Source organism: Leptopilina heterotoma, unplaced genomic scaffold, assembly GCF_015476425.1.
Source record: "Leptopilina heterotoma isolate Lh14 unplaced genomic scaffold, ASM1547642v1 Lhet_60, whole genome shotgun sequence".
NCBI classification, from domain to species: Eukaryota; Metazoa; Arthropoda; class Insecta; order Hymenoptera; family Figitidae; genus Leptopilina; species Leptopilina heterotoma.
In genome coordinates, this window is record NW_025111138.1 from 1056134 (window position 1) to 1073115 (window position 16982).

The following is a 16982-nucleotide window of genomic DNA, read 5'->3' on the forward strand; positions in this document are numbered from 1 at the left end:
TTTTTTTTTTTTTTGCAGAACAAATCTTGTCTAAATAAAAACTTTTGTAAAAAGTAATTTTTCAGTCTCATTCTTCACTGTTTTATTTCTGAAAAATTTAATTTTTGTTTAAATAAATTCGTTTTATTTCTATATTTATTTTAGTATTTTTTGTCTTTATTTAATTTAATTTATTTTTATATGTTTTTATTTCTATTCATTTATTTTATTTGTTTTTATTTCTGTTTTGCTTCCTTATAGAGAAAGAATTGTATTTTTTTTTGTATTTTTGTCTTTATTTAATTGTATTGAAATGCATTTGTTTATTTGTTTTTATTTGTTTTTTTATTTTTTTTTGCAAAACAAATTTTGTCTAAATAAAAACTTTTGTAGAAAATAGATTTTTAGTTTGATTCTTCATTGTTTTATTTCTGAACAATTTAATTTTTGTTTAAATAAATACTCTTTATTTCTATATTTATTTAAATTTTTTAATTATTTTTTTAATTATTTTTATTAATTATTTTACTCATTTTTATTTATTTTTATTTGCTTTTTTTTGGCTGTTATTTGTTTTTATATGTTTTTATTTATTTTCATTCATTTTATTTGTTTTTATTTCTGTTTTGCTTCCTCGTAGAGGAAGAATTGTATTTTTTTTGTATTTTTGTCTTTATTTAATTGTATTTGTTTTTATTTCTGTTTTTTTTTTAATTTTATTTATTTTTTTTTGCAGAACAAATTTTGTCTGAATAAAAACTTTTATAAAAAGTGATTTTTCAGTCTCTTACTATTTTATTTCTGAAAAATTTAATTTTTGTTTAAATAAATACTTTTTATTTCTATATTTATTTTAGTTTTTTTTATTCTTATTTAATTTTACTCATTTTTATTTATTTTTAATTGTTTTTAGTTATTTTTATTTGTTTTTATTGGCTTTTATTTGTTTTTATTGGCTTTTATTTGTTTTTATTTCTGTTTTGCTTCCTCATAGAGGAAGAATCGTATTTTTAGTTTGTTTAGCAGGAAAAATTTAGTAAAAAGTCTTGTAGAAAATAATTTTTTAGTCTCATTTTTAATTGTTTTATTTTTCTGAAAAATTTAATTTCTGTCTAGATAAATACTTTTTATTTACATTTTTATCTACCTATTAAAATAAATATAGAAATAAAAAGTTATTTATATTTGTTTCTATTTTTTTTGTCTTTATATTTTGTTTTGCAGACAAAATTATTATTTTTTGCGAAATTATTTATTTACACTACTGAATAACTTATAATAAATAATTATCTTATAATAAATAATTAAAACTTGTAATAAATAAATAAATAAATAATTTTCTAAAAATATTTGATCTTAGACAAAAATTACATTACAAAAAAAAATTGTATCAAATTTTCTTTGTTTGTTATTTGCTCTTTTTTTGTCGCAAACTTTTAACTATTTTTCAAATGTACACTTCGAGTGTGTGACATTTTTGAGAAAAGTGACGTTATAACAGGTGACATGCAATTTTCAAGATAAACTTCTCCTACCAGTTTCTAAGTTATATTTACTCTGTTCTGTTATAGATTTCTTGAAGAAAGCAACTAAAAGAGCAACTATTTGGATTTAATAGTGTGTTTCTATATAATATGAGAAAAAAAAGTTTCCTCCCACTTGAAAAGTCAACGTCCCATTTTTTTTGGAGAAGGAAAGAAGAAAAGGAAAAAAAAATAAACAAACGTCAACGAAAATGAGGAAACTCACCTGTTTTCCTTGCGTTGCTGCTTCTTCTTTTTGAAAGCTCTCTTCACCAGCAGAAGCAAAAAGGCGGCACGGTCGATCGTTAGGCTTGGATTGGCCTTGTCGCCACTTGACATCCTGCGTCCTATTCCTCCCAGCACCTTAAAGCAAGTACAATTTTTTCTTTTTCTTTTTTTTATATACTTTACTTAATTACTAATTTTTGCGCTTTCGTTAACTCTTTCGTGGATTTAACTAATTTCCTCAGTTCTTATCCGTTCTGTCGTTAAAAGAAAAAAAGATGGAAAAAAAATTGAAAACTGAGAAATTTAATTAACGGAAAATATATTTTTTTTCTCCCATTCATTCATTCACTAACGAAGTATCCGTTTTTCTTTTATATTTTTTTAGGGGAAAAAAATAATTGTCAGTGAGGAGAAAATAATTTTTTAAAAACATTTTTTTGTTAATTGGAGGAGGGAATATTTTTTTATTTTACACTAGCGAGAATTTGTTCGTATGATAATTCCTCCCACACTTTTTATTCCAGTGTCAAAAATTGGAAATTTAAATTTAAATAACAAAATCAAATAAAAAATTTTAAATAGCAAAAATAAGGGAAAATTAAATCAGATTCTGAAGAGAAAATAATTTTTTTGTTAATTGAAAAAAGGAATTTAATAGATGAATAGAAGTAATAAACAAAATAATAGAATAGAAAAATAGACGGAAAATTAATAAAAAAAAATATAGAAAATAATATGAAGAAAAATAAACTAATGAGTAATATAATAAATAAAAGAAAAGGAGAAAAAAAATCTCAAGGAAAGTAATGAATACAATATTAAATAAAAGAGAAAATATTTTGAATAATAAAATACTGATTATAATGAAAAATAAAATGAATAAAATAAGGAATAAAATAATGAGAAAAGAACATTAAATTTAAAATAACAAATAAAATAAATGGGAGATTTTTCCCTGTGTAATAGATAAGAAAAACAATAATAAATAAGAGAAAAAAAATATAAAGACTATAATATTAAAAATAATAATTAATAACAAAATTTCAGTCCTATAGAGTGAATATTTTCTTAAATATTTTTCGAGTTTATATTTAAAAATAGTCGAAGAAAAAATTTACTTAAATTGAAAAAAAAATATTTTCTTAATTTCAAAACTTTTTCTAACTCCAAAAATTTATTAACAAAATATATTACAAAATTACAAAATATTTTATATTATGCATTCTCTAATTTTGAATTAGAAAAATTTACTAATAAATTAGTAGAAATTACTGTTTATTAGTAAAATTTACTAATAAATTAGTAGAAATTATTATTAATTAGTAAAATTTACTAATGAATTAGTAGAAATTATTATTTATTAGTAAAATTTAATTTTTTGGGGAGAAATTTTTTTTTTATGAATTGATAATTCGAAAAAATTTGTTTTTATTATTTTTTTCTTAATATTAATATAATTATTTTATTATTTTATTTCAAAAACTTTTTATTTTATTTATTTTATTTTATTTTTTTCTTAATATTAATATAATTATTTTATTATTTTATTTGAAAAACTTTTTATACTTTAGTTAAAATTAATATTCTCTAATTAATAGTTAACAATGAATTAAAAAATTAGAAAAAAAATATTTAAAGACACTAGGAATATTAAAAATAATAAACCAATAATGAAGAAAATAAATAATAATAAATAATAAAATAAGAAATTAAGTGGACAAAAATTACAATTCAATAATTAAGAAATAAAAATTGATTGGAAATGTTATTAAATAAAAATTAGTAATAAAATAAATTAATAATAATAATAATAATAATAATTAGTAATAAAATTATTAATGTTATTAAATAAGCGAAATAAATTGTTAAATGAAATGAAAACAAATCATAATTTGATAATTAGGGGAATAGAAAAATTCTCTTCAAAATAATATTTTCGTTTTTCGTGATAAAAAAGTAAAAAAAAAAATTTAATATTTATATAGACAACTAAATTGTCCTGACTATATAATTGCATTAATTAAGACACTAACACGCAATTGATTACGGCTTAGAAACTCAGATCGAAGGGCTCTGGAAACAAGCTTGTAATCAATCTTCATGTTCCAAGACGTATAATATTAGCCAGTATAATTTGCCCATTTTTTTCATAAAATTATCGATTTGATTAACTTTTCCATTTTATTAAAAAATATATATATAAGAGAAAAACAAATATCCACTTAATATTATATATTGACAATTTTCACAGACATAATTCTCTTATTCAATTTCAACTAATGGAATTGTATTCATTTTCTTTTATTCAATAATATACAATACAAGTACTATTAAAGAGATATTTTATTCGAATTGTATTTTTTCGGGTTAATAATAAATTTTGTTGTATTATCACACTGTGAGTGACAGAAGTACGGAAGTATTTATAATTTCTATTATGGATTGTCTTTATTATATTTTTATTGTTATTTTTATTTGGCGGGGGGATTTTATTTACGAACTGTATTAAAAAACAATACAGAAAAAGAATAGAAGTTTAGTTTTTTTTTTATTTGTAGGTAAAAAAAAGACTTTTGACTTCGAGTGCGCCTTAGTTGTTGGATAAAGTTTTTCTTGCTCTTTTCAATAAGCCATACACACTATTTGGGTCATTTGTCTTGATAATTGAATAAATTATTATATTATACTGTCTTGTTCACTTCAGTTCACTTACACGTGTCTTGGGATCGATGGTGATTGACTGGAACTTTAAGTTAAAGCCAGCCCTTGGGACGTAATCGATCAACAGTCATAGCACAGGCAAATAGTGGCCAAATTATTGTCTAATATTTGCTTTAATATAATATAGAGATTCATGTCCGTATATAAATAATTATTTATTGTAGAATGATATCTAATTAAGGATTATTTGATTTATAGATGTAGCGAAATTAGTATTTGATTTAAATAAATGTAGCTAAATTACTTTTATTTAATAGTAATTGAATTATTATTATTATTATTTGATAATAGTTCAATTATTATTATTATTTAATAATAGTTTAATTATTATTAACTTGATAATTATTCAATTATTATTATTTGATAATTGTGTAATTATTGTTTGATAATAGGTTAATTATTATTATTTGATAATAGGTTAATTATTATTATTCGATAGTAATTTAATTAGTATTATTTTATCCAAATCTTCCATTTTAATTAACAAATAAATTGCCTCTCTTTGTTTTAATTAGAAATAATAACTGAATGTCGGTACAAAATTTTGGTGTTTACCTTTTGCTTCTAGAATCACTGAAAAAAAATATTTTCATTGCACAAATATTATAATATATAATATTCTTCGTTATATAAAATTATTATTTTTAATAATTTTCGAAAAAGTAATTTGTCAATTATCAAATCCATTTGTTTACAACATTCAATTTCAATTATTTTTAAATTCTTTAAATGCATATTAGAAAATAAAATCTTCAAATAATATAAAAGAAAATCAATTAAACTTTTAAAACGACATTGATTTCAAAATTCAATTACATATTTCAAAAATTCAATTATAATCTAAAATTGTAACTGAAATTCATTTTTAAATCAATTTTTATCAGAAAATTCTACGAGAATTCCATTATTTAAATACAAAAGTAAATAATTTATTGAATAACTGAATGTTTCTGAAAATTTAATTCTCATAAAGAATTTTATTAACAAATTTTTAAATAATTGAATTCTCTTGACAAATTTTAATAGAATTTTTAAGAATAATTTCATTATTCGAGAAATTTGATGAAAATTGTATTAAAAAAAATTGAAATTCTTTCAAGAATTTAATCGAAATTTCTGAAAATAATGGAATTTCCCAGAAAAATTTTGTTATGTATAAAGATAATTGAAATTTTGACGAGATTTTTTGTAAATTTTTGAACATAATTAAATTTCTGCAAAGAGTTATATTACTTTTGAAAATAATTGAATTCTCTTGACAAATTTTAATAGAATTTTTAAGAATAATTTCATTATTCGAGAAATTTAATGAAAATTGTACTAAAAAAAATTGAAATTCTGTTAAGAATTTTATTAAAATTTTTGAAAATAATTGAATTTCACAGAAAAATTTTATTATTTATATAATTAAAAATAATTGAAATTTTGACGAGATTTTTTGTTAATTTTTTAACATACATTGAATTTCTGCAAAGAATAATATTATTTTTGAAAATAATTGAATTCTCTTGACAAATTTTAATAGAATTTTTAAGAATAATTTCATTATTCGAGAAATTTGATGAAAATTGTAGGTATTTAAAAAAAATTGAAATTCTTTTAAGAATTTAATTAAAATTTTTAAAAATAATGGAATTTCACGGAAAAATTTTATTATTTATAAAGATAATTGAAATTTTGACGATATTTTTTGTAAATTTTTGAACATAATTGAGGCCTTGGATCCCATAACTCGCCCGACGCTCGGAGGAACGCGCAACTGCCAGTCAGTGAGCAGTCAGCGCCTCTGGGCCACTCACTGCTACCCGACTGGTATTAGCGCGTGCCTTCGAGCGTCGGGCGAGTTATTGGATCCAAGGCCTCAATTGCATTTTTGTAAAGAATTATATTACTTTTGAAAATAATTGAATTCTTGAGACGAATTTTATTAAAATTTCCTTTTAAATAATTGAATTCTTTTGTGAAATTTTATTGAAATATTAGACATTGAAAATAATTGAATTTTGACAAATTTTTGAAATTAATTAAATTTTTACGAAGAATTTTTTAAAAATTATTTTGAAAAAAAATTGAATTGTTACAAAGAATTTCATTAAAATTTGTTGAAAATAATTTAATTCTTTGAAGAAATTTAATTAAAAATGTATTGAAAATAATACTTAAATTCTAATAAATAATTTGTATCAAAGATTTTTAAAATAATTGAATTTCTTTGATTTTCAATAAAACTTTAAGAATAATTACATTTTTTTGAGGAATTACATTAAAATTGTATTAAAAATAATTGAAAGTTTGCGAGGAGTTTTATTATGGATTTATTAAATTGAATTGAATTATTGTAAAAAATATTATTTATGAAAATAATTGAGTAATAATTTATGAAAATAATTTGTTAATAATTGAATTCCTGTGAAATTTGTATTATTAATGAAAAATAATTGAAATTCTGCTATTAGTTTTATTATTAGTAAAAATAATTGAATCCCTAAGAAGAATTTTATTATTTTTGAACAATATTTAATTTTTGCAAAGAATATTATTACTCTTGAAAATAATTAAATTTCTGCAATAATTTTTAACTTCTCCAAAATTAAATTTTTTTCTAGTGCTTTTAACTTAAATTCTTCTATAAATCCATTAAATTTAATAATTTTTGAAAAACTTTTTGTGAATTTTCAAATTTATTTGTTTACAATTTAATTTTACAAAAATTTCAATTATTTGGAAATTCTTCAATATTAAATATCTATTAGAAAATAAAAACTTGAAATAATTTTTAAAAAAATTCAATTAAACTTTTTCAAAAGAATTAATTATACAGAATTGTTTGTTAAAAATATGTTTGTTTAAAATATGTTTTTTTAAAATTGTTTGTTGAAAATTTCAATGATTTTAAGTTGAAACCTTTTCAAAATTTAATTATTTAGAGTGTAGCAAAATTTTGATCAATTTTCTTCGTAACCGAAAAAGGAATTACAATATAATTTTCTAAATATGTATAAGAAAACATTTATTTATTCTTTTTGATTTTTGACTTTGCGATGTAAAAAAAAGTAACATTCACAGAGACAGTAAAAGAAAATTCAAATCAATCGAAAGATATATAGATAAAAATCTTTTTCGCTGGTTAGCTATTTTTCTTTGATGCTAAAATTTTATTACTCTGTGTGCATATATATAGGTATACATTTATTCGTCAAATGGAAATTTCAACGAAGGAGAAGCCACGGTTGCGCGAATTTTCATGAGGATTTTCTGTCAGTGTAGTAAAGTCAATTCAATGAATACGAAATGAAATGAACCGTGTAGACGACGGATTTCTGTGTAAATTCTGATTTCACCTGGCATGCAACTTCAATCATAGGAATATAACTGTCGTATGTCTTTTGATTTTACGAGAATTTAAAGATGACGGATGTACTAATTTTTTTATTCGAACGTTACATTATGTAAACTAGTTCTGATTTAATCCCCTATTTTTTCTACTTTTTCTTTTTTTTTTCTAATTTCCATAAAAAATAGTCTTTGTATAAAAAATATTTGTCACCCGAAAATAATTTTTGAAGAAAATTTTTTCAATTTTCTTTAAGAGATTTGTTGTTTGCATTTTGCTGACAAGTAAAATTTTTTTTCTAATTTCCATAAAAATTATTCTTTGTATAAAAAATATTTGTCACCCGAAAATAATTTTTGAAGAAAATTTTTTCAATTTTCTTTAAGAGATTTGTTGTTTGCATTTTGCTGACAAGTAAAGTTTAAATAAAGACGAAAAAAATTGAATTTATATTGAAAAGTTCTGAATACTCAAAGTTTTGACTTTGCTGGAAAGGGGGATTTTCTTTAAATTTTGAGAGAAAATAAATAATAGAAAATACCTACGGAAAAAATAAAGAAAATTTAGAAAGTAAAGAACAATTTAAAACAATTATATCTAAATTTGAGACGCATGCTTATTCCCGAAATCTTTTTTGACCAAATAGTTATTTGATATAAAACTACTTAACTTAAAATTCACATAATATGCACATTATTTGACATAAATTTCATTGCACACAAAAACCATTTAACATAAATGTCATTTGTCATAGAATTCATTAAACAGAAATATTATGTTACATAAAACTCAGATAACTTAATTCCCATTTGACATAAAAATTATGTAACATAAATTTCTATTGACATAAAAATCATTTAACATTAATTTCTTTTGACATAAAATTCATTTAACGTAAATATTATTTGTTATAAAATTCATTTGACATCAATTTCATTTCGCATAAATGTCATTTAACGTAATTCTCATTTGACATAAATAACATTAGGCATAAAATTAGCTTGACATAAATTTCATTTGACGTGAATATCATTTAACATAATTATTATTTAACGTAAAATTAAATTTATATAAATTTCATTTAGCATAAATTCCATTTAACATAATTCTCATTTGGCATAAAATTTACTTGACATAAATTTCATTTGGTATAAATCCTATTTAACATAATTTTCATTTGACATAAAGTTCACTTGATATAAATTTCATTTGACGGATAAGTCATTACACATAATTCTCATTTGACATAAAATTGAGATGTCATAGATTTCATTTTACATAAAGATCATTTGACATAGAAATATAGGCGCGAATTTCAAAATTGGCGAATCACAATGTTGTTGATAATATCTAATTGGTTACTTTTAAAATTGGCGCCGATATTTTTATGTAAAATGTAATTTGTGTAAAATGATTTTTATGTCAAATGAGAATTTTGTTAAATTTCTTTTACGACAAATGAGAATTGTGTTAAATGTCTTTTATATCAAATGAACTTTATATGTCAAATGAAAATTATGTTAAATGGGATTTATACCAAATGAAATTTATGTCAAGTAAATTTTATGTCAAATGAGAATTATGTTAAATGGCATTTATGTTAAATGGAATTTGTATAAATTTAATTTTACGTTAAATAATAATTATGTTAAATGATATTCACGTCAATTGAAATTTATGTCAAGCTAATTTTATGTCTAATGATATTCATGTCAAATGAGAATTACGTTAAATGACATTTATGCCAAATGAAATTGATATCAAATGAATTTTATAACAAATAAAATTTACGTTAAATGAATTTTATGTCAAAAGAAATTTATGTTAAATGATTTGGATGTCAATTAGAAATTTATGTTACATAATTTCTATGTCAAATGGGAATTAAGTTATCTGAGTTTTATGTAACATAATATTTCTGTTTAATGAATTCTATGACAAATGATATTTATGTTAAATGGTTTTTGTGTGCAATGAAATTTATGTCAAATAATGTGCATATTATGTGAATTTTAAGTTAAGTAGTTTTATATCAAATAACTATTTGGTTAAAAAAGATTTCGGGAATAAGCATGCGTCTCCTAAATTTGAATTAGACTACTAATTTTAATTAGTAAAATAAAATTAGTAATCTATTTAAATAAGTGACTCAATATTTACTGTAGTAAAATTTTTTTAGTAATTTGAATTAGTGACTGACTTTTTACTTTTTAATTAGTTAATTTTACTAAAAATAAATTAGTATATATTTATTTGTACAATTTACTAAATCGAAAGCAAAAAATTGATTATTTATTAGTAATTATTATTTATTAGTAAAATCTACTAAATCAAAAGCAAAAAATTAGTAAAAATTATTAATTATTATTAGTAAAATTTACTAATTCAAAAGCAAAAAAATTAGTAGACATTATTTGTTAGTAAATTTACTAATTCTAAAGCAAAAATTTCTAGTCAATTCAAATTAGAAAACATTATAACTAATTTAAATTGAGAGAGTAAAAGTAAGTAAATGAAAAAAATAAGAGCAAAATGTTCCGAATTTTGCTGACAAGTAAGCTTTAGATGAAGATAAAAAAAATTATATTTAAAAATTTTGATTTTGCTGAAGAGGAAATTTTTTCATCCTTAAATTTTAAAAATAAAAGAAATTTTTTTTTTATCTACAAATTTTGTTGTCGATACAATAAAAAATTTCCGAAATATTTCCCTTGATTGCTGATGTATTCATAGAGTGGAATAAAAAAAAATAACAAAATTACGAAATGTTTCTTTTGATCGAATGTTCATAAAATTTGAATTTCGGGGGAGGGAATGAAGAATCTTGCAATAATTTTAGATAGAAAAATGAAAATTTATTTTTACTCTATAATTTTTCTTTTGTCTGGTAGGTTGTAATATTAAGAATTCTAAGTTATGTATTGCGCTTCTCATTATTATTCAGAGGGAAGATTATTCCAAGATCGTAGTTTCTATTCTCTCCAGGGAAGTAACCTTTTTTTTCCTTTTACCTTTTTTTTCATAGTGATAACTGGAATTTTTCTGGGTTTTCTTCACTATCAACCTCTTTTAACACAATTGTCTTAAAGAAGCGAAACTTTATCGTTTATAGAGAAAGAAAAAAGGAATTTACGCTTTTTCTTCTTCTTCTTCTTCTTCATTTTTTTTATGAGAAGTTTTCGATTATAATCCTTTCACTATTAAATTCATCTTTTTCTTTTGCGATAAACAGTGCTTTTCATTTGTCAATGAGAAAATTTTAATTGATTCGATACAGGAATTTATTTTATTTTCCCTTTATCTCTACTTTTCTTTATCTTTTCTTTCTTTTCTTCTTTTTATTTAAAATTTCGTTCTTCTCTTCTTATATTAATTATTAATGGAAATATTAGGAATTTTTTTATTCTTTTTTTATTACCTGAATTTAAACTGTTACAAATTTTCTATAATCAAGTATTTTCTTCTGATAATTAGTTATTTTCTTTTGGTAATTACTTATTTTCTACTAACTTTTAGATATTTTCTACAAATAACTAGTTATTATTTATTGATAATTAGTTACCTTTTACTAATTGCAAAAAAATTCTTTACAGAAATTCAATTGTGTTCATTGCAATATTTCAATTATTTTTAATGCAATTTTAATCGAATTCATGCAAGTTTTAATAAAATTCGACAAAAGAATTTAATTATTTAAAAATTTGTTGATAACATTTTTTATGAGAATTTAATTGTAAGAAACATTAAATTAATAAATTATTTATTTTTGTATTTAAATAATTGAATTCTAGTTGAATTTACTATTAAAAATTGTTTAAAAAATAAATTTTAGTTAAAATTTTTGATTATAATTAAATATTAAAAGCATTATAACGTGGATTTTTATAAATAATTGAATTTTGAAAAGGTTTCAAATTAAAGTAATTGAAATTCATAATTTTTCATATTTTTAACAAACAATTCTGTATAATTAATTCTTTTGAAAAAGTTTAATTGAATTTTTTAAAAATTATTTCAAGTTTTTATTTTCTAATAGATATTTGATTGAAGAATTTCCAAATAATTGAAATTTTGGTAAAATTGAATTGTAAAACAAATAAATTTGAAAATTCTCAAAAAGTTTTTCAAAAATTATTAAATATAATGGATTTATAGAAGAATTTAAGTTAAAAACACTAGAAAAAAATTTAATTTTGGAGAAGTTAAAAATTATTGCAGAAATTTAATTATTTTCAAGAGTAATAATATTTTTCGCAAAAATTAAATATTGTTCAAAAATAATAAAATTCTTCTTAGGGATTGAATTATTTTTACTAATAATAAAACTAATAGCAGAATTTCAATTATTTTTCATTAATAATACAAATTTCACAGGAATTCAATTATAAACAAATTATTTTCATAAATTATTACTCAATTATTTTCATAAATAATATTTTTTACAATAATTCAATTCAATTTAATAAATCCATAATAAAACTCCTCGCAAACTTTCAATTATTTTTAATACAATTTTAATGTAATTCCTCAAAAAATGTAATTATTCCTAAAGTTTTATTGAAAATCAAAGAAATTCAATTATTTTAAAAACCTTTGATACAAATTATTTATTAGAATTTAAGTATTATTTTCAATACATTTTTAATTGAATTTCTTCAAAGAATTAAATTATTTTTAACAAATTTTAATAAAATTCTTTGTAACAATTCACATTTTTTTTGAAAATAATTTTTAAAAAATTCTTCGTAAAAGTTTAATTAATTTCAAAAATTTGTCAAAATTCAATGATTTTCAATGTCTACTATTTGAATAAAATTTCCCAAAAGAATTCAATTATTTTCAAATAAGTAATATAATTCTTCGCAGAAATTCAATTATATTCAAAAATTTACAAAAAATCTCGTCAAAATTTCAATTATCTTTATAAATAATAAAATTTTTCTGGGAAATTCCATTATTTTCAAAAATTTTAATAAAATTCTTGACAGAATTTCAATTATTTTTTATACAATTTTCCTCAAATTTCTCGAATAATGAAATTATTATTTATAAAAAATCTATTAAAATTTGCCAAGAGAATTCAAATTTCAATAAATTATTTACTTTTATATTTAAATAATGGAATTCTTGTAGAATTTTCTAATAAAAATTGATTTAAAAATGAATTTCAGTTAAAAATGTAGATTATAATTGAATATTAAAAGCAATACAGTGGGAATGTTTAGAAATAATTGAATTTTGAAATTAATTTTTTTGAAAAAGTTTAATTGATTTTTTTTCTATTATTTGATGTTTTTTGTTCTAATATGGATATAATTGAAGAATTTAGGAATAATTTGAAATTTCGTGAAAGTGAATATTGTAAACAGATGGAGTTGATAATTGCCAAAGAACTTTTTCAAAAATTATTAAAAATAATTGATCTAAAGTAGAATTTTAGTAGAAAAATTTTGAAAATAATAATTGAATTGAAATGATGAAAATAATTTTGAAGAAGTACAATATTCTTTTAATATAAAATAATGATTTTATCACTCGGTCATCTTTAATTATTATAAAACATGAAGAAATCGATAATTCCGAGTCGAAGACTCGGAGTTATAGATATCTTCATGTTTTATAGTTATGAAAAAATTTAATTTGTAGTTTTAAGTAAAATCTTCTCTTATTTAACTCGGACTGGTTACATTTTTGTCAGTAATTGGTTCGTAATTTTTTATTTTTGGTCCGTAAAGTCTGTATTTTTAAATACTTTCATTGGTTCGAGCCCTGCAATCAATGAAAAGACTAATTTTATTTTTTATATAACCAAAAATATTATATATTATAATGTTTGTACAATAAAAATATTTTTTTCAGTGATTCTAGAAGCAAAAGGTAAACACCAAAATTTTGGACCGACATTCAGTTATTATTTCTAATTAAAACGAAACGAGGCAATTTATTAATTAACTAAAATGGAAGATTTAAATGAATAATAATTAAATTACTATTGAATAATAATAATAATTTTCTTTTGAATTTTTTTGTCTTCTTTTTTACATCGTAATGCTAAAAAGATGAAAAAAATAAGTTTCTAAACAAGAAAATTTCTTTTTAAAATAAAAGCAAGACTTTATAAAGAATATAGACCATTTTTCTCGATGCGATAAAGAAATAAGAAATCATATGCGGTAAAAGTTTGAAATGCAACAATTCTCATATTATGCATATTACTTGTTATTTGTCTTTTCATATGCGACTTGATGTGCATATAGGGGTTAGATATGAACTATACATTCATACTCGTATATGTACATACAATTTCAAAGTTGTATCTCCTTTCGAATTTTTCTCTTCTTTTTTCATACAAAACACATATATGGTTTCTCTTCATTCTCTCTCTCTCTCTCTCTTTCACTCTCTCCTCAGATACAATCTTCGTTAGGCAGCATTCAAAGTTCCCATAAAATTATCAAGCATGATTGAAACTTCGCAGTAACTTTGGCAAATTACAGGAAAGTTTGGTGAGTAACAGCTTCAAGTAGTTTATACGCATCACCCTAATAGTTATTACCAAGTTGTTGGTCTTCATCGTATAACATCTCAATAGAAAAAGGTCTCGTTAATAAGTTCCTTTAAAAAAAAAAGAAAAACGAAAAACATTCTCTTATACCAGATTTTTTTCTCTTTCAATTAGAAAAAATATTTACACTCGAAATAAAAAATGTCTACTTTCTTTGTTAAATATTTTTTTAATTACTTACAAACTGAACGAAAAGTTATATTAGATTTTTTAATTTTTATTATTAATTGTTATTATTAATAATAATAATCATTTTAATAAAAATTAAAAATTGATTATTATATTTTTGGAAGCTATAAATTGTATTTAAATAAAAGATGTTTAAATTCACTTATTTTACCTAATGACGTAAGCCATTAGGCCAAACAAATGAATTTAAACATCTTTTATTTATATTGTTATCATTGTTAAGTAATTATTTATTTATTATTAATTTACAAAATGTATTATTATTAAAATTATTATTTTTATTTAAAACATATACTTGCAATGAAAAAACAATTATTATTAAATTAATTTTATTTATCTGTGGTTTAACTATTTTTTTAATTATAATTTACACTGTATTGCAAAAATGTTGCAACTATTTGTTGAAATAAAAAAGTAGAGAGTAAAATAAGAATAAAATTCCGCGATTGTTGTACATTTCATTTGAGGATAATTAGTATCTTCTATAATGAGATTATTTTTTCAGTTCAAAAGTTTCATTTTGCGTAATTAAAATTTTTTTTTAAACTAAAATTAGAAAATTCTTTATTTTTATAACTGATTCAAATTTAGAGGGAATACTCTCTAAGGATTAGTTAAAAATAACTAATTTATTAATTTTTATTTTCAGTTTATAGACTAAAGTAGCTAATTAATTAAATAATTATACTTATTAATAATTCGTATAATTAATAATTAGTGACTAATAATTGATAATAATTAATTAAAATACCTAATTATAATCGTTGTATTCCGGTAATCTGTTCGCAGTTTTTGTTTTCTACCTTTTTTAAAATTTTTCTTTGTAAATATTTTCAATTTTAAAATTAATGTATTGAAAATCATTGAATTCTTACAAAGAATCTTATCAAAAAATTTCAAGAGAACAATTGAATTCCTTCGAAGAATTTTTTTATCTATGAAAATAATTGAATTCTCGCGATGAATGTTATTAAAATTTTAAAAAATCCTAATTAAATTCTTTTGAAGAATTTCTTTGGATTTTTTTTTAAAATAATAGAGTTTCTTTAATAATTTTAATTGAAAATTTTAAAAGCAATTAAATTTTTATGAAGAAGAATTTTATTAAAATTGTATTGAAAATAATTTAATTCCTGAGAAGAATTTTATTATTTATAAAAATAATTTAATTCTTGCGAAGAATTTCACTATTTATAAAAATAATTGAATTGTTCCGCAGAATTTTTAAAAAATTTTAGGAAATAAATTAATTTTATGTAAATATATGAAAATAATTGAGGCCTTGGATCCAATAACTCGCCCGACGCTCGGAGGAACGCGCAACTGCCAGTCAGTGAGCAGTGAGCGCCTCTGGGCCACACACTGCTACCCGACTGGCATTAGCGCGTGCCTTCGAGCGTCGGGCGAGTTATTGGATCCAAGGCCTCAATTCAATTCTTTTCAGGAATTCTAGTAAAAAAAATTGTTTTGAAAAGAATTGAATTTCTGCAAAGAATTTTACTATTTATAAAAATAATTGAAATGATCGAAGAATTTATTAAAGTTTTAGGAGAAATTGAATTGTTTTGAAGAATTTTATAGAAATATTTCAAAATAATTAAATTCTTTAGAGAAATTCAATTAAAGTTGTTTCGAAAATAATTGAATTTCTGTAAAGTATTTTATTAAAATTAAGCATAAATTCAAAATAATTGTATTCATCAGAAGAATTTTATTATTTTTTGAAAATAATTAAATTCTTTTAATTTTTTTGACGAATATATTTAAAAATTGCATTGAAAGTAATTTAATTTTCATATAGAATTTTTTAAAAATGTTTTGAGATAAATTAAATTATTTTTAGAAAATTTTAAATTCTTGTTGAAATTGAATTTTATGGAAATTTTTTAACATAATTAAATTCTTTCGTGTAATTAAAATAATTTAATTCCTGCAAAAAATTTTAGTAGGTAATTATAAAAATAGTTTAATTGTTTCGAAGAATTTATTAAAATTTTAGGAAATAATTGCAAATATTTGAATTCTGCCGAGGAATTCAATTAAAATTGTTATGAAAATAATTGAATTGCTGCAAAGAATTTTACTATATTTATAAAAATAATTGAATTCTTGCGAAGAATTTTACTATTTATATAAAGTAATTGAATTCTTCCGTGAAATTTTATTAAAATTTTAGAAAATAATTGAATTCTTTTGTGAAATTTTATTAAAATTTCGTTAAAAACAATTGAATTTTTGCTAAAAATTTTACTATTTATAAAAATAATTGAATTTTTCCAAAAAATGTTATTATTTATATAAAAATAATTGAATTCTTGCGAAGAATTATATTAAAATTTTTGAAAATATAAACAATAATAATTAATTTTGTACTTAATAAGTACAAAATAAATAATAATTTTAAAAATTTTGATTATGAACTTATTTTAAAATAAAAAATTTT

At 20.3% G+C, this 16982-nt stretch overlaps 1 protein-coding gene and 1 long non-coding RNA gene across 3 annotated transcripts in view; one reads left to right on the top strand and one right to left on the bottom strand.

Annotated features, from left to right (window-relative positions):
• Positions 1–1735, top strand: part of LOC122509279 — a 138909-nt gene extending 137174 nt beyond the window's left edge. The window contains exon 4 of the long non-coding RNA XR_006302337.1: positions 1551–1735. This is a non-coding gene — a long non-coding RNA (uncharacterized LOC122509279). The remainder of the gene's footprint in view (positions 1–1550) is intronic.
• Positions 1–16982, bottom strand: part of LOC122509277 — a 199094-nt gene that overhangs the window by 155967 nt on the left and 26145 nt on the right. For both annotated transcript variants that reach the window (XM_043623213.1, XM_043623212.1), the window contains exon 2: positions 1729–1865. In XM_043623213.1, the coding sequence (XP_043479148.1) occupies positions 1729–1865 (137 nt within the window). The remainder of the gene's footprint in view (positions 1–1728; positions 1866–16982) is intronic.